This window comes from Podarcis vaucheri (genome assembly GCF_965113315.1).
Source record: "Podarcis vaucheri genome assembly, chromosome: 7".
Classification (NCBI taxonomy): Eukaryota; Metazoa; Chordata; class Lepidosauria; order Squamata; family Lacertidae; genus Podarcis; species Podarcis vaucheri.
The window spans coordinates 38,654,526-38,673,805 of record NC_138765.1 but is presented as its reverse complement, the minus strand read 5'-3'; the positions used below and the strand labels follow the sequence as shown (position 1 = coordinate 38,673,805).

Sequence of the window (19,280 nt, the reverse complement as noted above, 5' to 3'; positions counted from 1 at the left end):
TTTTTTGTAGCATCTCCAGAACCTCACAAGAATCTCAATGTCTTCCCTCCTCCCCGTCCTCTCTCATCCCTTCTACTCCCCTTCCCTTCGATAGCTTCCCTTTCCTGAGGTCACAACATTATGCAAATCCAGTAACGGTTGTTTTTAAAGTTAGGATGAACTAACCATAACTGCAACTTTAAAGATTATACAATAATACATTTCTTCTAGGGAAAAGCACCGGGGGGGGGGGGAGGAGAGCTTAATCTTCCCCCTGCCTTGCTTACAAATCTGTGGGAGAAAAGAACCCACCATTCCAATTCACCGCCTCTGAAGAAAATAACGCCACCGGCTTTTCCTTCCAAGAAGCAGCTGCAAGAGTTTTCATACATGTTTTTTGAGCAGCAACACATTTCACAACAGCCTCACCCTACCCAGCGCCCTCCAGATGTTTGGAATCGCTTCCAGATTACCTGTTTAATGAGCCTTCCCCTGATTTGCTTGAGGGAGGCTGGACAACGCTGTATCAAAGTGCTGTCCAATGTTTTCCAGCATATTTCCCATCCCTCCCAGTCACATGCCTTATTGGGGAAAAACTGATCTTCTTGAGGAAGTGGGTTTGTTGCGCATGACCTCCCAGTCTGCTACAACTGCAAGACCCGGATTTGCTGGTATGTGATAGAATCCTACCCCCACAAAAGCAACAGTCTGGGGGTGCCCATGGGATACCTCTCCCTTCAGTCTCAGTGGAGGGCAATGGGAGTTGTAGTCCAAAACATCTGGAGGGCACCACGGTTGGTGACAGCAGCTTTGTGTGAAGTACTCACTTTGCAGGATTTCACAATGATGATTCCTGAGTTCTTGTAGCTCCTTTTCTTCTTCTGTTTTTTAGGGTTAATGCATTCAAATTCTACCTATTTAAAAATGAAATGGAAGGAAGACAGGTCACAATAAACACAAGAGATCTTGAATCATAGAACTGTAGAGTTGGCAGGGACCCTTGTCCCTGGATCAGAAATCCTGCACACAGCCGGTTCTCATTCTCTCAATGCCAGCAAAATGCCACAATGAGCCACAATTTGTTAGGTTGGGGAACTGCACCACTCAACACAGAAAAGTGCACCTTTGGAAGGTCAGCTGCATCTGGGTCTGCTTGCCAGTTTGGAAACTGCAAACTACATCGGAACATGGGGCGCTGCCCGAGACCGACCACTGATCCACCTAGTTCAGCATTGTCTACCTTGAATGGCAGCAGCTCTCCAGGATTTAGGGCAAGGAAGTCTCTCCTAGTAGGTTCTGCATTAAAATGCTCCCTTAATCGAATTTCTCAACCATCGTTAGCTATGGATGCACCCAGACGATGGAGCTGAGAAAGCCATTCCCTTCTGGTCTTTAGAGCCTGGTGTTTTGAATAAAAGAGCTGCCTGGGTTACTGACAGCAGGTAACTCCATTTAGAAGCACTCAGCACTTGACAGAAACAAAAGCGGAAATGGCAGATGAACACAGCAGTATTCCAAGTCCTTTTTTATGTGAGTGTGTTTTTTGGAGGGTGAAGAATGTTGATTACTCATTAAGTAAACAAACGTGTGTTCCCATTTTATTTTTAAGCTTTTATGTAGAAGCACCCCAGCTGTCTCTCTGAAAGAACCTTTTCTTTCCACCTGGATCATGTCGATAAAAACGCACACATTCGTAGGAGGCAAAAAGGAAGGTCTGAAGTCAATATGTAACGATTGTGAACAATTGTGAACCTGACCTACTGGGACTTTATCAATTCACAGATCAACCTCTACTGCTCACTTTGCTCTGGGTAATACCAATGACATAACCTTTAGACCACTAGATACCATATTTTTTGCTCTATAAGACACACTTTTCCCCTCCTAAAAAGTAAGGGGAAATATGTGTGCGTCTTTTGGTGCGAATGCAGGCTCCATGGCTTCAGCAAAAGCAACGCGAAGCCTGCGGAGCGCAGCGGGAGTGTTCCCGCCACACTCTGGAGGCTTCGTGTTGCTTTCGCTGGAGCCAGGAGAGCAAGAGGGGTCGGTGCGCACCAATCCCTCTTGCTCTCCTGGCTTCGCTGGAGAGGCGCTGCACAGCTTTCCCTCTCTACGCAGCACCCCTTCAGCGAAGCGAGAGAAGAAATGGAAGGGGCTCCGTTTCTCCTGCCACTTCACTGAAGGGGCGCTGCACAGAGAGGGAGAGAATAATTTTTTTCTTGTTCTTCCCCTCTAAAACTAGGTGCGTCTTATGGCCAATGCGTCTCATAGAGCAAAAAATACGGTAGTCTGATCTACCTGAAATGGAAGAGAATTCTCTATCATCCTTCAATATAAAAGGTCTCTGAACATAATAGGGAAAAACTGGCACTTTATTGGCCTTTTATGGACTTCCTCTGAGATCTGAAAAGTTGCTTTATGCCAGGACAGACAATTGGTCCATCTAACTCAGTACTGTCTACACTGTCTGGCAGCAGCTCTCCAGGGCTTAAGGGCTTTCTCAGACCCTGCCTGAACCTGCCAGCAATTGAACAAGGCACTTTTCCCATGCAAAATGTGCTCTGAGCTATGAGAATGTTCACAAACATTTGAATAAATCCCACAAGGTTGATAAACAGGTCAGATGAGGTGTTTTTTAAAAATATAATTACTTGCCATTACAAACATTTGGCTAGGTATCAACTAAGCAAACCTTACGCATTTAATAACATTTCAGAGACTGATACAATTTTTTTTTAAAAAAAAACCTTTTAAAATATCACAATCTGATGCAGAAGAAAGCTGCCATCCCTATGATAATCAGCAGAATTTCCATCGATCATGCGGTGCCTGAGTGAGAATTTTTGCTGTTCTAAATGTAGCATATTTATCAGTGTCTCTGACAGGAAGAGCAACTTATCTCGGAAAATCCGTCTTCAAAAGTAGCAATGGGTAGGTTTTTTTAAAAAATGAAATCTGCATGCACTTCACATTCACGTATCAAGTGAATAAGACCTTCAAGGGTCTGAGAATTACAAAATCCAGCTTGACCTCTAGGGATACCCTTTAATCTGGCTCTCCCATTCTGCAAAGGGTAAAATGTTTGGGCCTTAGAAAAAGAACTGTTCTAAGTTTAACATCCATCCAATCCCTTATTTAACTGGGTGTGCCATAAGTAGGAGAAATTATAATAGCAGAACCCAGAATCCTGTTCTCACAGTGGCCAACCAGATGCCCTGATGGGGAGCCCCCGAGCAGGGCCTGGGCACCCCACTTGTGATTCCTAGTGACTACTATTCAGGTGCATACTGACATAGCCATTGATAGCCTGCTCCTCCATTAATCCTCCTTTAAAACAATCCACATGGGTGCCCAACACTACCTCACGTGGAAGCAAATTCCATTAGTCAAATGACTGTGTGGAAAAAAAGTACTTTCTTTGACTGCTAATGAGTGAGAGGTTGGAGAGAACTGAAAATAACAAACCAAGAGAATGCAAGTAAAGGAACGAAGATGGCACATCAATCCAGACAAAGCAGAATCATGGAATCATAGAATCATAGAACCAGAAGGGACCCGAAGGGTCGTGTAGTCCAACCCCCCTGACAATGCAGCAGCGTAGGGGAACACAAGTTATGGAGGCAGCAACAGGTTGTGTTTTGTTTTTTAATGATCCAGTTGGATTTTTGCTCCTCATCCACACAGACAACAGTACAAAACCAAAAAAAGGGGGGAGGGGCCTTGTACAGTGGTACCTTGGGTTAAAAACTTAATTCGTTCCGGAGGTCTGTTCTTAACCTGAAACTGTTCTTAACTTGAGGTACCACTTTACCTAATGGGGCCTCCCACTGCCGCCGTGCGATTTCTGTTCTCATCCTAAGGTAAAGTTCTTAACCCAAGGTACTACTTCCAGGTTAGCAGAGTCTGTAACCTGAAGCATTTGTAACCCGAGGTACCACTGTACTGAGTCAAACCATTGCATCTAGCTCAGTACTGGCTACACTGACTGGCAGCAGTGACTTTCCAGAGTTTCAGGCACCTGCCTGGAGATGGAGCCTTCTGCATGTGAAGACCTGCTTCTTGCCTTGCAGGCCTTTATCCACCTGGCCTAGGAGGGGAGGGCTGTGATTGACTCCAGCTGCAAAAGCTGAAGATACTGAACAGACTCCCGCACGGGGGTGTTGTTGTTGGAGGGGGGGGTGCTGTTAGTGATATTTTTGGCTATTTGGTTGTGCACCTTTTGATGTGTTTTACTTACTGTTTATGGCTACTTTTGTTACATCTGTAATGATGTACATTTGTTCATGCTGTAAACCGCATTGTGCATGGTTTGAACCATGGAAAAGCGCCATACAAGTACATTGTGTGCGCATGTATGCTCCATCGCTGCGCTATGGCCCTTCCCAAAACCTTGCTGCAGGCCTGCACCACCACCCTGCCTCTGATCAGGGAGAGAGCAAGGTCACCTCCATCAGCCTGGCTGGGAGGAGGCACACAAAGGAAGGCCTTGGATGACGAAGGCAGCATCCAGGTTGGTTTATATGGGGAGAGGCGGTCCTTCTAGGAGAGGACTCTCTGCTGACACATCAGAAAACCACTACCAGACAAGCCATTACTGTGCTAGGTGGACCAATGGCTCAGCATAAAGAGACTTCTTCTATTGTCCTTCTTCTTATTATTACTACTATTACAGCACATGTATCCCGCCATGTTTCTTACATCACAGAACCCAACATGTAATTCTCAGATGGTCTCCCAAGCAGGGACTGACAAGCCCCAAATCTGCTTAGCAAGGTGAATTTAGGAATCTGCCTTGTAATGTCTGTCTATCTCAGTCTTGTCTACACTGTGGCAGCAGTTCTGCAAGGTTTCAGGCAGGGAATCTCTCCCAGCCCTGCCTGCAGCTACAATGCCTTCAGGCCAGAACATTTCCCTGTTCTTCACATCCAAAGTGGTTCTCTAGAGCTTACCGAAAAGGCATCTTGGGCTTCGCACATCTTGGCAACGGAAGTCTGGAACTCCCCGATAAAATCGTGGCCTCCGTCGTTGTCATAATCATGACATATGATCTGGTGGGAGAAAAGGGAGAAGCAGAGCAGTCAGTGGGGTTTTTTGTTTTCTTTAAAGAAGCAAACAGGTGTCCTCATGTTGCCTATTGCTGAGCTGCCCATTAAAGAAGCCTGAAATTGAGCTGCACATTTTTTGTGACAAAGAAACTCATCTTTCTCGGAAATGGGATCATTTATTTTTTCCCAAGAATTAGAACTAGGTGTCAGAAATAATGAGATGCTGTCTAGAAATAGTAATTACAGAGGAACAGATCCAATTAATGGATAAAGATGAAGGTTATGGTAACAAATATTGCTATTTCCAGAAACTTCCAAGAAATTCCCATTTGAAGACCTTAAAAGAAAAAGAAAATGATTATTTAAATGTTGTAAATTACTCTGTGGAGGAGTGGAGTCCATGATTTCATAATCACCAGAACATGCTGTGCATACCCAACTTCACAATGTCTGGAAACAAAGGAAGGTTTTCAAACAAAAAGACCTAACATTTTCTGCTAGTTTACAAGCCTGGAAGCAGCCATTCTATGACTGGTACCTTCGGCACTATCTCAAAATTCCAAAATGCCCTCCTGCACCCCAAACTGTTGGCAACCACTGAAACAGAGGGAGACTTGGGCCCTTGGTACCTTTATCTGCCTTTCGACGTCTCCGTCACACAGAGATATTAAAGGCACAGTGAACGGCTTCCACACAGGATCCAGCGTGTATTTAATCACCTGCAATTTGGAGAGACGGGAGAAGCACAGGGGGAGATCATTTCACAATCAAGGCCAACACACCAAGGGCCAAGCTAGACACCAGGGCCAGCCCTACTATTGGGCAGAGCAAGGCAACAGCCTCAAGGTGGTAGATGCCAGTGGGAAGCAGCAGTTCCCGGGCCTTCCTCCCAAGTCCTGGGACCCTTGCTTTGTCCTATTGCCTCTCATCAGGTGGAGGAGACTACCACCCCACCAGCATGGGTTATTCAAAATGTGTACCAGAAATTGGTTCACTTACAAATGCATTTATTCTACCTTCCCCTATTTCTACCCCTGCAATGACTGCAACGTGCTCCCCATTCAACCTGCAAAGCCTAAATGATTTACAAATATAATTGCTTTTTTGATGTGAAAAAAAAAGGTAGCCTTGTCTCTGAACTCACATCAGTAAGAGAGGATCGGCTTTGCATTGAAGAGTGAGGCAGGATTGGCCTCTTGTCAAGAGCAAGGCATTGCCAGTTAGAGCATGGATTAAGTGTTAATGTTAAAATGACTGTAAACGCTTCCCTGCAAGGGAGTGGAAAGGATCAAAGAGAAACTGCGATGTAAAACTGAGAATTCCCTGTGCAGAACTGTCAGACACTGGAGCACTGTGTGGGAGTCTCAAAGGATGCACACATACAACCCAACATGGGAGAAAAATCACACAATGTGTCAGTCAACAATAGCACAAATCAACTGGGAAGGATAGGGCTCTTCCACACAACACTGTCCCTCCCTGCACAACTGCACTGCCATTGGTGCAAAGTGGACTTCTGAACCCCACACCGTGTAACACTTCTAATGCTGGTCCTGGCTTGTGTCAAGAAACTGTGCTTTAAGGTGACCCGCTTCCCTCCCTCCTCCACCCCTATTTCAGATGTAGCAAAAATCTGCAGAAAGTGAAAGCTTCCCATCTCTTCCTTGTGGCCCCTCCAGAGAAGGGGAGGGAGAGCAGGGAATATGTGAGCCCAAGGCTAGTTTATGGTCACTTATGTAATGCTAAATGGTGCATTATATCCAAAATGAGCCATTTTCTGCCTTCATGCCAAGAGCTCTTTAATATTTCAAGGATCATATAAGAAGGGAAATCGACATTAAGAAACTCATAAATCAATGACACTGGTTTCTGCATAATGTATTTAGGATTGGCACAGAAGAAGAAAACAAATGTATTGATAATTGTCTCCTTGGAGAGTGTCTGTCTCTTTTCTGGCCTGCAAAAGAGGAAGGCACAGTGGTTTGTAAAAGCTCGGGCTTGGGTAGAATCAAAGAACTGTAAAGTTGGAAGGGACCCAAGGATCATCCAGTCCAACCCCTTACAAGGCAGGAATCTTTTGCCCAATGTGGGACTCGAACCCACATCCCTGAGATTAAGAGACTCAATGTTTACCGACTGAGCTATATTTTTTAAGAAACTGCTTTCTGCCTGCTCTTTTCACACACAGGAACTGTATCTGCTTTGGGTCTTTTTCTTTTTGTCACTACTAACATCAGTGAAGTCTTGGAGAGAGAGAAATTTGCTTAGGGGTGGGCAAACCAGGCTTTTGCTGCATTCAAAAACTAATATCTGAATGGGCCTGTCAATGAGCACCCAAGACATTTACTTTGAAACTTGAGGACAGAGGGTTTTTTCATTGCTCCCAAAGGCACTTGAAAGCAAGAGGTGTCTTAGAAAGTCTCTGGAGGGATTCAGCCAGGAATGTTAATACTAATGACAATAGCAGTTCAGCTGTAAGGTCTGAAGCCCATGGATTCTGTCCTGCTAGGCCATGGGGGGACAAGACCTCCAGTTCTCACCAAAAAAACTCCAAAAACATTTATGATTTATGCCTTTTCCAGCAGCTCCCCAAACTGGAGAAGCACCCCTGGAACTGATTGCTGATGTTTTAGTGGTATAGTGTTTTTTTAAAACAGTCAAGATAACTACCTGGACACAGTTACCAAAAGCCAGTGCAAAGAGTCCCCATTCTCTCCATTTAGACGTAATTGTTGCAGTATAAAGAGCACTGCATAATTATTCTTGGGCCATATTGATTTTTGCCTTTGCAATGCAACTCATTCTGCATTGGGGATGGGAACCTCAAGCTAGGGGCCAAATGCAGCTATCCAAACCTCCCTATCTGGCCCTCAGAAGTCACCCCAGCCACATCCCCCACCAGCCCTGCTCTGTACCCCGCATAATTTTTCTGGGCTGGAAGGTGCCTTTGAACTGGATGCTAGTCCATATCAAGGGCTGAAGTGTGTTTGTGTGCAGAAACTAGGCTACAGTATACAACATTTACGTTCTATGTTCCACTTATTTTTGTCTCTGGTCCCACCCACCTCTGGCACATGGCCCTCAGAATGTTGCCCAGAAGAGAATGTGGACCTCTGGTTGATAATAGTTCCCCAGTTCTGCCTTGAAACTGCTTTTCAAACTCACAAAAGCCAGTTGTTATCCCTTGCAACACAGACACGCCCATTCAAGGTTTTCGAGGTGTTTGGGAACACCTCAGCTTCACTTTATTCAAAAACATCACCCAAAATATCTGGTCCTTGGCAGCATGGGACACGGACAGAGTGTGATCTTGCTGCAAAACACTGATATTTGCATCTCTCAAAGGGGGAGTTCATTGATGCTAACAGATGACCCTGCTTACCTCTGTCCTATGGACTAGCATCCATTTCCCATCGTCTCCTGGTTTATAAAACTCTAAAAATGGGTCTGATTTTCCAAACAAGTCCTGCAAGGGGGATGAAAGAGGGGAAAATAATCACAACGGTTATACAATTACCCCAGCTCAGCTGCCTCAAATCAGCACCAGGTAACATAGCATTAGGAGGAGAGAGGAAGTCTTTCCCCTTGGGCTATAAATCAGAGGCACCCAACGTGTCTTGCAGGGTCCTCCCAGTGCTACAATTTGAATGAATAAGATATAAATGCCTGTAAATCTTAAAACATCTAAGCACAGGGTAAACTGTAGCATCCACAGATGGTCTGATTTCCCCAAAGCAACAAATATTAGTGGCTCGAAACGGTCTCTTGGTGCTCACGCCGAAATGCAAATCCTCAACAACTTTGGCAGGGTTGCCGGGGACTGTAGCGGTTGGACTTGCGCCCTCTACCTCCTCACTGTAGCGTGTTTCGTCAGTGGGCTCCCCAACTGGTGTGTGGACACACCCCAGCAGATCCCCAACCAGGCCAACTCTTGGAACCAGTCCTGAATTTAAAGGGCTCCCCAACAGCCATGGCCCAAACTAAATGATACTAGAGAGAACATGACTAATCTCTTAGAGTTTAAGCTGCTGAAAAGCAGCAATGGAGGCTGCAGTCAGGAACAGAAGAGCAGCAGGCAAGAGGGTCTATTAAACCCTTTTCTTTTGCTACTTTTACTACTATTGTCTGTGGGAAACTGCAATGCCATCCCAGGCAGCCTTCAGTTGGAGATGTGTTCTTGAACCGATGAGCATTCACAAGATAAATCCTAGGGAACTAGAGGGTGGGGGAATACATGAAGAGCAGAGGCATCTCAGAGAGAAAAAATATGCAATGCAGATCAAAAAAAAGCACCAGGCAGTACGCTTATGGAAGGAGCCATCGACCTTGACTTGCACCACCCTGAAAACAAACTGTCTCTCCTCAGAGTTCTAGGGCTCTCTCTCTCTTTCAACAGGCCTTTCAGAGCTTTGCCTCTTCAAGGGCTGCTTGTTTTCAGTCCGTTTACATACTTTATTTATAGATGCACAGGGGTTTCTCAGAAGTCCACGCAGGGTGTGAATCTCTATTGGTACAGGGACCGATTATTTCGTTTATGCATTAATTCAAAGTCTTTTTTATATCATCCTTCACTCACAATCTGAGGGAGGCTTACAAAAATAAAACCCTAAAAAGCAAATACTTTTAAAAAAAAGTACAATAAAAGCTATGAAATCATACCGGCAACATAAAACAGCCAGCAGGATTAAAGTTGTATCGGTAAAGCTCAGGAAAATAAAAGGCTGTTTCTGGCAACTGAAAGGAGAGCTGGGTAGGAACCAGAGGCTAATCAACTAAAGGAGGATTTGTGCCCTCCAAGAGAAAGGAAAAGCCTATTTGAGACTCTTTGCTTCTATTTCCTTTGGCAAGTTTCTAGACCTCATGGTATGCAGGCAGGGTAGACAGTTAGAAGGTAAATGAACAGGTCTGGGAAAGGAGAGAATTTGGGTGCCTTATTAAAATTGCTGGCTCCTACACTTCTTTCCCCTACCTCTGTTGTATCCCAAGCAAAGCTGTCAACTGTTCAACATTGACTGAAAAGCCCTTTCGTGTCTGTGCGTGGTCTCTGCTGCACAACACTGGAAGACCAGGCTGCTGCCTTGCATTTAACACTGTGCAGTGCAATGTCAAAACAAGCATTTGTAGCATCACCTAACTGGCTACATGTTGCATCCATATGAATTTATTGGGGGGGGGGGAGAAGCAGGACCCCAAACACGCACCTTTTTATCCAGCTTCCTGCCTGCCATGCTAAGAGTGATCACACGGTTGTCCGACAGCTCTTGAGCTGCTATCTGGAAGACAAGAGAAAATTCCAGTCATTCTTATCAAGCTTCACACGTTATATGGTTGAGCCCCCAAAGATGAAGAAAAACATAGCTTGTGGAAAAACACAGCTACAGGGAAGGGAGAGGGATGGGATGGCAGAACTTCATTTGCTCTGCTGAAACATCAGCACATTTTGGCTCTTCTTTTCCTTATATTTCCCCCCATTCCAGCTGCTCATCATAGGATCTTTGTAACCAAGAAAAAACTCATGCCTGAGGTTTTTTTTCTTTCCTCCTCCCTCCCAATCCCTTTTCTTTTTGTGTCATATGTTTTAGGTTCTAAACCTGGGAATAGGGACTGTCTGATTGCTGGAATTTGCAAGCTGCTCTGAGAGTCTTTTTTTCTGGCTGAAGAGCATGGTGGAAATGCTTTAATTAAATAATCATTCCATCTACTCCAAATGTTCAGGTGTGAGTGCTGCTGCTGCCTATGTAGCCAAAACAACAACAGCCATACAGAGCAGAGAGGTATCTGACAGGATTGAGGGAACCAAAGCTAAAATCTCTTTTATTTGAAAGGGGGGGGAAACACTTTCGGGGGGTTGGGAATCCAAAAACAGTCTAAGGTGGAGTGAGTTTGCTCAGTGTCCACAGAATGCTGACAGACTGCTGCAGAAAAACCCTGGAAAACTGGATGCCAGGAGTTATGGAACAGAACAAACTGGTGCCCTGCAGACATTTTGGATTAGAATTCCCATCAGCCCTAACCACTGGCCATGCTGGCAAAGGCTGATGCCAACTATTGTCCAAAACATCTGGAGGGTAGATTCTGAAAAAAGAGAGAAAGAAAATAGTGCTTGCACATTTTGCTTCCTTAGGGTCTACAAATGTTAGAAATGCACTTTTAAAAAAGAAAGAAAGAAAACTGGGGACCTGGTGATTATCCAAGGAGGGGCAACTGCTCCCCCCCTGCAGCTGCTCATGTCAGTGGGGGTGTCTCTCCTCTGGTCCCCCCACTCAGATCTTGCTTAGGGGGGGGAAATGACATTGACCAAAACTGGAAATAGCTCTTCCCTTTGGGCTGCTGTTTACTCTCCAGCATGATCTGAATAAAAAGCAGTGAGTCAGAAAGAGCCTTTGTTGGTGGAGAGAGCACAAGATGAGTTGGTTAATTGCGCCTCTTCTTTCCTCATTAGTGTCATGTGGACACAGGCCCCGAAGTGAAAAAGCAAAGCTGCACGGGGCCGGAGTATATGATAGGACTAAATCTACAGACTCCTTGAATCTTAACTTGGTCTTCTACGGATGCATGCAGAGCAGGTGACCAAGATGATCAAGGACCTCAAGGTTCCCTTTGAGGAACGGCTGAGGGAGATGGGGATGTTAAGCCTGGAGAAGAGAAGACTGAGCAGTGATGTGATGGCCAACGTCAAATACCTAAAGAGCTGTCCCATGGAAGATGGAGCAAACTTGTTTTCTGCTGCTCCAGGGGGCAGGACCCCAACAAATGGATTCAAATGGCAAGAAAGGGGATTCCGATTAAACATTAGGAACGTCCTTTCATCAGTAAGAGCTGTTTGACAATGGAAAAGACTCCCTCAGAAGGTGGAGGACTCTCCTTCATTGGAGGTTTTTTAATGGGGGTTGGATGGCCATCTGTCAAGGATTCTGTAGTTGCAATTCTTTGATTCTATGCAGTCCAGCTTTTACCCCTATCTCTTGGGAAAGTGCACTGTGTGTGTGTGTGTGTGCTTTCTGCATCTTTGGCAGGCTGATTCAGGAGAGCCAGCAAAGAAGTGACCGTAGCACTTGCTCAAAAATCCAAATGTACGTAGCTTTGAAGTTGAGCAACAGGGTTGCCCAACTGCCTTGCTGTCGATGGCATGGGACTGGCTTTTCAGAGTCAACCGGATTCCTGGGACTGTGATCTAGTGTTGAGTGGCCTGGTTTGAACTGCCTGCAGTTCCATCCTCCAACCAGCAGCTCTGCTAATTCAAGCAATAGGGTGCCCATGTGCGACGAGTGGGGATCCCTGTCTCAGAGCCTGGTGCTGAGAGATGTCTGTCACTGGCCTCCCTGCGGCTGCTCTGCTTTGGGGTTTATTTTGCATGAACAGGTGCTGAAAGGAACATAGGAGTGAGAGGCGGTTCCAGGCACAGTGGGTGGAAGAGAAGAAGATGCCAAGGCTGCTTTTTTCTTTTTGCAAATGTTCTTCATACTCTTTCTCTCCCCCCCCCCCGAGCACAATGGCTGGATGTCAGTGCTTGCAGCCAGAACAGAGGTTGAGTCCAGCATTTTAATTTTTCCACACAGGAGCCTTATTTTCAACTGAATAAGGGCTGAGGGCCCAGCAACGCGGACCTCACCAAACGGGTGCCCTTCACATGTTCTGGATTATAGCTTCCACCACTGGCATTTCTGGTCCAGGAATTCAGTAGATTTAGCCTAGGCTAGAGCCCAGAATTCTAGGAACACAGGTCCAACCGCAAAGTGAAAAAATGTGAGATAATAGAATCACAGTTGTAGAGTTGGAAGGGACCCCAAGGGACATGGAGTCCAACCCCCTGCTGTGCAGGAAAAGCACATTGGAAAAGCACATGGAGTCAAGAGAGGAAAGTGGGAAAGAGTGTCACTTTCCTCTTCCAGGTTTATGGAAGTAGCAAGAATGGGAAGAGCAATAGCTGCGGCTCTGTGTTCCGGACACACAAAAATCACAGGTTTCTATGTGAGAACACACACACACACACACACACACACACACACACACACCTACGTTCTCCATCCAGGCAGGCAAGAAGCATCATACCCAGATCAAGCACACAGTCCAGCTGGGCAAAAGCCTCAGGAAGAGGGCAGGGCAGGGCAGGGCTGGGGAGAAGGGGCAGTGCCTGAGGAAGAGCCTCCCCTAAGGCCAGGAGGGCCCACATTCAGGCCCCAGGCTCCCCTTCTCCCCTGGCACAGAGAAAGAAAGACTACATTTCTTGTTCTGTGGGAGGAAGACAGCTCCCTCTGAGCAGAGGCAAGCGGCTGCCAGCACAGAAAGCGCATCCTGCACTGGAGGAGGAGGGGGCTGCCTTGCCAGCCTCATCCGGCTGGCCTTGGCGACGCTTGCTTCATGCACAACTCAAGCCACCTACATGTGCTGGCAGTCGGTCAGCCCCACTGCCTCGTTCCAGCATGGAGCGTCTCCAGGGAGTTTGCCATTTCACTGCCCTCAAACTGTTAAAAACCTCCCCACCCCCCACTCCACCTTTTCTCCTGGCATAGCAACACCAAACCACCAGCCCAATGGGACCATTTCAAGAAACTCTCTCCAGCTGCATCCTCCTGTCTTCTGTGTAGGTCTCAGCTGGATCCCTGCTTTTTTTAAAAAAAGCCCCTCACATTTCCTGTAAGATCTAGTCTGCCTGGTACAGATATTGGGTCTGTGTCTACTTAGTATGCCCCTTGGAGGCCTGTCCTTTTAATTTCTCGCAAAGCACCATTTACAACAATTTTATTTATTCATTCATTGCATTTATATCCCACCTTTCCCCCCAAGGAGCTCAAAGTGGTGTGGATAGTTTTCTTCCTCCCTGTTTTATCCTCACAACAGCCCTGCGAGCAGCCAGTTTTGAACACAGAGTGTTCAAGTTACACCGTTCCCCTCTCTAAATCCACCATCAGTTTCCTTGCATAGATTTCCTGCTTGATTGGTGACTGGCTGAGTGCATGGGGAGGGCAAGCACAGATGAAGGTGCCTTCAGCAGATCCCATGGCATTAAAATCAAGCACACCTGATCAGCAGAGGGAGATGAAAGCCCACCATGGTGCAGCCAAATCAGAGGAGACTGCAATTTGCATCATCAAGCAGCTCCTGTCACCAGCCCATCAAACTGAAAAGGCAAGCCCTGAGCTAAACCTCTTTCTCCACAGCAATTGTGTGTGCTAGGAACAGTCTCTCCAACTTGACGCACTCCAGATGTTGTTGGACTACAGTTTCTACCATTGCTGACCGCTGGCTGAGGCTGAAGGGAATTGCAGTCCATCAACAACTGCAGGGCCACAGGCTCCTGATTCATGGGCCAGGATAGCTGGTAGACATTTTATCAATGGGAGTCAATGTCTCACAATTAGGAAGTCCTTCGAGATCTCTCTCCAGGGTGCTGGGCTGGAGGGTGCCTCCACACGGAAGCCTGTTGCCAATACCTTTTCCTTCTCACTCCACTTTAATCAGAATCTGGGCTGGTGTGGCATCTTTTAGATACCGTATTTTTCGCCCTATAGGACGCACTTGCAGGAACTCCCGCGGGCTCCCCAGGCTTGGTGATAGCTTCCTGAAGCCTGGAGAGCGAGAGGGGTCGGTGCACACCAACCCCTCTCGCTCTCCAAGCTTCAGCGAAAGCCTGCATTTGCCCCATAGGACGCACACAGATTTCCCCTTCATTTTTGGAGGGGGAAAGGTGCATCCTATAGGGCAAAAAATACGGTATATCTGAGTTTTATGTACAGATATCCAATGTACCCCATCCACACCAGTGGGACCTGCATGGCCAATGTTCCTAAGAACATAAGAAGAGCCTGCTGGATCAGGCCAGTGGCCCATTTAGTCCAGCATCTCCTAACTATTTTGCCGAGCTATGTAAATACACACACACACACACACACACATATTTGTTCCTATGGTAAGGGGGGGAGGAACCACCCACATCAATGAGTATGCTTAAAGCAGCCTGTAACACAGGAAATAGCGATGTTTTTATTTTTTCTCCTTTTTAATGATGGTCCATCTGGCTGTTTTAATTTGAAGGAGCTGGACGACGCCTGTTTTCCTATCTCTGTTGGGCAGACAATATTAATGGGGCCTTAATTATGTGGATTGCTGCTCACAATTTTTGCCATGCAGGGATTTAGCAACCAAACTCAGGGCCAGCCTTACCATTGGGCTGAGTGCGACAGCTGCCTCAGGTGGCACATCCCATGGAAGGCAGAGGTTGTGTGGACCGCAGGCACCCTCTTGAACTAGCCTGCTGTCCTTACTTGGACGCTGTCCCATCACCAGTGCTGAAATAAGAGTCAAATGCTAGCCCAGTTAGCTTTTGTGTGTGGAATGTGTTTGTGTGTGTGATCTCGCCCTTTGCCTCAAGCAACGAATTGTGCTGGGCCAATCCTATCCAAGCTCTTCCTTTAGTAGTGTGGCCTCTCCTGCACTAGAAAAATGTATGCACAATTGCATACACAAAGCTCAGGAAGCACAACAACTGAGCATCCTGCTGTTTCCATTTCAAGATGAAAATATTCTCTGGTCAATATGCATGAAATCATAAAACTGTGGAATTGGAAGGGACCCCAAGGGCCATCTAGACTGATCCCCTGCAATGCAGGAATCACAGCTAGAGAACCCTCAGTAACAGGGCATCTGTTTTGCATGCAGAAGGGCCCAAGTTGACCCCTTAGCATCCCCCAGGTAAGGTTAGGAGAAGCATCTGTCTGCAACCCCAGAGAACTGGTGCCAGTCACCGTGAACAGTACCATGAACAGACCACCAATGGTCTGATTTGGTAGAAGGCACCTTCTTATGTTCTCCCATATATTCCTGGGCAAATTGTGCTATTGTTCTTGTTTAGCTCCAGCTTGGACTGGTTGTAAGGAAGAAGGCAGGTATCCAGGGACTGGCTGTGGGCAGACTGAGGTTGTTTAGGGCAATTCCCCATTTGACCTCATAGACCAGCCTCCTCTGCCCACACATCTCAGCAAGCTGGTGACAATACACCAAGATTACCGCAGTGAAGGCAATTCAAGCAACACCATTGTTCACTTTAGATTCAACTTTGCTCAGCAGGAACAAGGTTCCTGGGATAAGAAACATGCACAGAATTTGTGGGTTTCTATTGTAGAGGAAGCCACTTTTCAAGTTACATTTAAAATGTAAGTTGGAAAAAACCCTTCAAAAACACCTCTGACTCTTTGCCATTTCTCTCTCCTGTTTCCAATATGGAAGCATACAATAAGTCCACAACTTATGCACATTTAACTTCTGCACATTCAGCTTTCTGCATGTGGCAAAACATTTTTAAAAAAAATTAAAAGGGGCAGAAAGTGGGTGGAAAGGGGAAAATGGTTCCAGGAAAAATGACTTTGGCAATTCCACCTGCCATTGAACCAAATGGGTTTTGTCTATACTCAGTTTTGGCTTCAGGCGCACTCCTTGGAATGCAACCACACACACACACACACACACACACACAGTATGTAGTGGGTTTACAGTGGTTGAAGGCATTGAAAGCATAGTTGGAAGAAGAAGAAGAAGAGTTTGGATTTGATATCCCGCCTTTCACTCCCCTTCAGGAGTCTCAAAGCGGCTAACATTCTCCTTTCCCTTCCTCCCCCACAACAAACACTCTGTGAGGTGAGTGGGGCTGAGAGACTTCACAGAAGTGTGACTAGCCCAAGGTCACCCAGCAGCTGCATGTGGAGGAGCGGAGACGCGAACCCGGTTTCCCAGATTACGTGACTACCGCTCTTAACCACTACACCACACTGGCTCACACAGCGTCGGTGAACCTGAGGCTGCAACGTAAGGACCAGTGAGCACAGCATGGCTCATGGTGCATTTGATATATCATGGTGATGTATAGGCATCAAGGGTGCAGCAAACAGTTCATCCCAATTGATAATTACAGATGAGAAGGATTGGAGGGCGGTGCGTGTGCGCTTTTAATGCAAGCCAATATCACTTCCTTTCATTTGCAAAACTAGCCAGACATGTCTACAATGGGAAAGGCACTGCTCTGTGTGCACAAGTGTGCAAGAGAGGAAAAACTGTTGCTAAGAAACCTGTTGCTAAGTAGTAAGCCCTGTTCCTCTTACCACTAACACTACTCATCCCCATAAACCAAACCTTTTATCCTGATTTATCTTGCATGCCGCTTATGGGTTTGCAGATTGCGCACAAATTTGCAGAAGACATAAAGGAGTGCATGGCATATGCATTTTTATGCAAATGGTTTAATATGGACATAAGTCTGAACATTTTTTAAAACCTGGATGCCACCCAGTCCAAGTGAAGCTTTGTTTCCAGGGTGAGAGGTTTAAGCACGCACTAAAATTTCTGCTTAAGCTTTGCTATGGAAAGGAATGAATCAGGACTTGGAAGTTTGGCTGCTCTGGTCCTTTTGGTTGTTTTTGCTCTTCTAATAAAAATAAGGTAAAACAGAGGGATGGAAGAGGAATCTGTTTTAAATGAGAGGGTAGTTAACTTTTTTTCTCTCTTGAAAAGTATAAAGAGCTGAAGAAGGAATCTGGAAGAGTGGCTCCATTTCCCACTTCTTTCAGTTCTATGTTCTTTTCAGGGCTCAGATCAATTCTACTGGAGCAACCTTTTACTCCAGTTTCTTAGAAAAGTACACTTTGTGTGTCTTTTCTTTTTTTTGGGGGGGGAGTGTGTAGATCTTGGGGAGCGAAGTGACCAGCCAGGGTGGCTCCCACAGCAGTCATTAAAAAACCAAGGCCTTAAAAAGGATTCCAGCTATATCCCAAATGCAGAACTGGGATTTAAGTTCAGAATCCAAGTCCCCGCCCTCTTTATACCACTGCTTTCATGTCCCCCATACCATTATCATTCCTTTTCCAGCTGGCTTCCCATTCCCCAGGAGGAGTGCTCTTGTCATCTTCTTGCTTGAGACAATCTAAGGGAGAAGAACAGAAAATAAAGGGAGGCCTGTAGCAATGATCCGACAGAGTACAATCCTGGATGTAGTCATTATTATTTATGGTGGCAATGTTAAGTTGTTGCAAGCTTTGAGGGATTTAATTTTGACAGATACTAATTTTGACCAATTACTAAAGAAACTATTGTTTGTTGCCCAAAATTAATGTTTTTGATGATGACAACTTGCCAAAAGAATCGGCCTCATTTATTATCTTGGCATTTGTAACATTAATTGCAAACTCATTGGAAAACAGCCCAAAACCTTACACTGGGCACTTGGTACCACTCATTCTGGAATCCAGCCAAAATGGAGAAAATTATGCATAATTTGAGATTCCGACAAGGACCAGAAGCTCCAGAATTGTTTTATATGATTTGGCATTCCTTTTTACATATACAACAGAACCATCATTTTCAAGGCAACCCTTGTCAAAGGCCTGGACAGATCTGGAATGATAGCTGATAATCAGATAATGCCAATATCCTCTACTTGGACTTATAACCCATGTGTGACTGTACTCACTCTACGTGCCTATTTTATAGTTTGTTTTTCCTATTTTAATTTCCAGCTGTTGTTATAACTGTTCTCTCCATTTTATATATTTTATAAAATGAAATTAAAAATCTTCACCCCAAAACAAACTAAAACCAAAAACCCAATACTGGACAGAGTTAAGATCCCTGTTCAAACATGCACCTGCACAACGTGCTAAATGGTGACATTTCATATTTGCTCACATCCTGCCTTGGACCTGCGGAAAACACTCAGCACTACTGAGGAGAGAAAGAGACGGAAGCACAACAGGAGAGGGCATTTGCAGAGAGCGGCTCAGCAGGTGGATCGGACTTGTGTTCCTGATCTCAGCATGCATGCACCTCATGCCTAAAACCAAGGGATTTATCTCCTTGGTTTTCAAGTTGACGTGGCCAGCAAGGTTGCTAGGGGGTGACAAAGAGAAGGAGTCTTTCCATTCAATCTAACCGCAGGGTTCATCAGGTGCATTGCAACACTCTAGCTGAACTAAGCTAGCAGAAGCCTGACGTAAAAGTGAAATTAAAGAGAGAGAGAATGGCATTCTCAGATGCCATTCAGGCAGCTCCTTCCCAAGGCTATTCATGGGCTGCTCGTGCCTTTGGAGAAAAAGTTGGGCCCAGGAGAAGACTTTGAGGACATTCCAGCAGGCTTCCTGCTAAGTACTGAGCGGCTGAGTGTGGCTCTCAGAAAGCCAGCTGGGATCTGCACTCAAAGTGGGGCCTGTTGTGAGTGCCAGTCTCCCTTTGCATCACTAGCTTTAACTGGAGCAGGTGATGGAAAGAATC

General features: G+C 45.8%; 1 protein-coding gene across 1 annotated transcript in view; it reads right to left on the bottom strand.

Moving 5' to 3' along the window:
* CPNE2 (copine 2) overlaps positions 1–19,280 on the bottom strand; it is an 82,354-nt gene that overhangs the window by 16,715 nt on the left and 46,359 nt on the right. Inside the window, exons 4-9 of the mRNA XM_082233491.1 lie at positions 17,863–17,937; positions 10,226–10,297; positions 8,407–8,490; positions 5,654–5,743; positions 4,929–5,027; positions 807–893 (exon numbers count right to left, since the gene is read on the bottom strand). Coding sequence (XP_082089617.1) covers positions 807–893; positions 4,929–5,027; positions 5,654–5,743; positions 8,407–8,490; positions 10,226–10,297; positions 17,863–17,937 — 507 coding nt within the window. The remainder of the gene's footprint in view (positions 1–806; positions 894–4,928; positions 5,028–5,653; positions 5,744–8,406; positions 8,491–10,225; positions 10,298–17,862; positions 17,938–19,280) is intronic.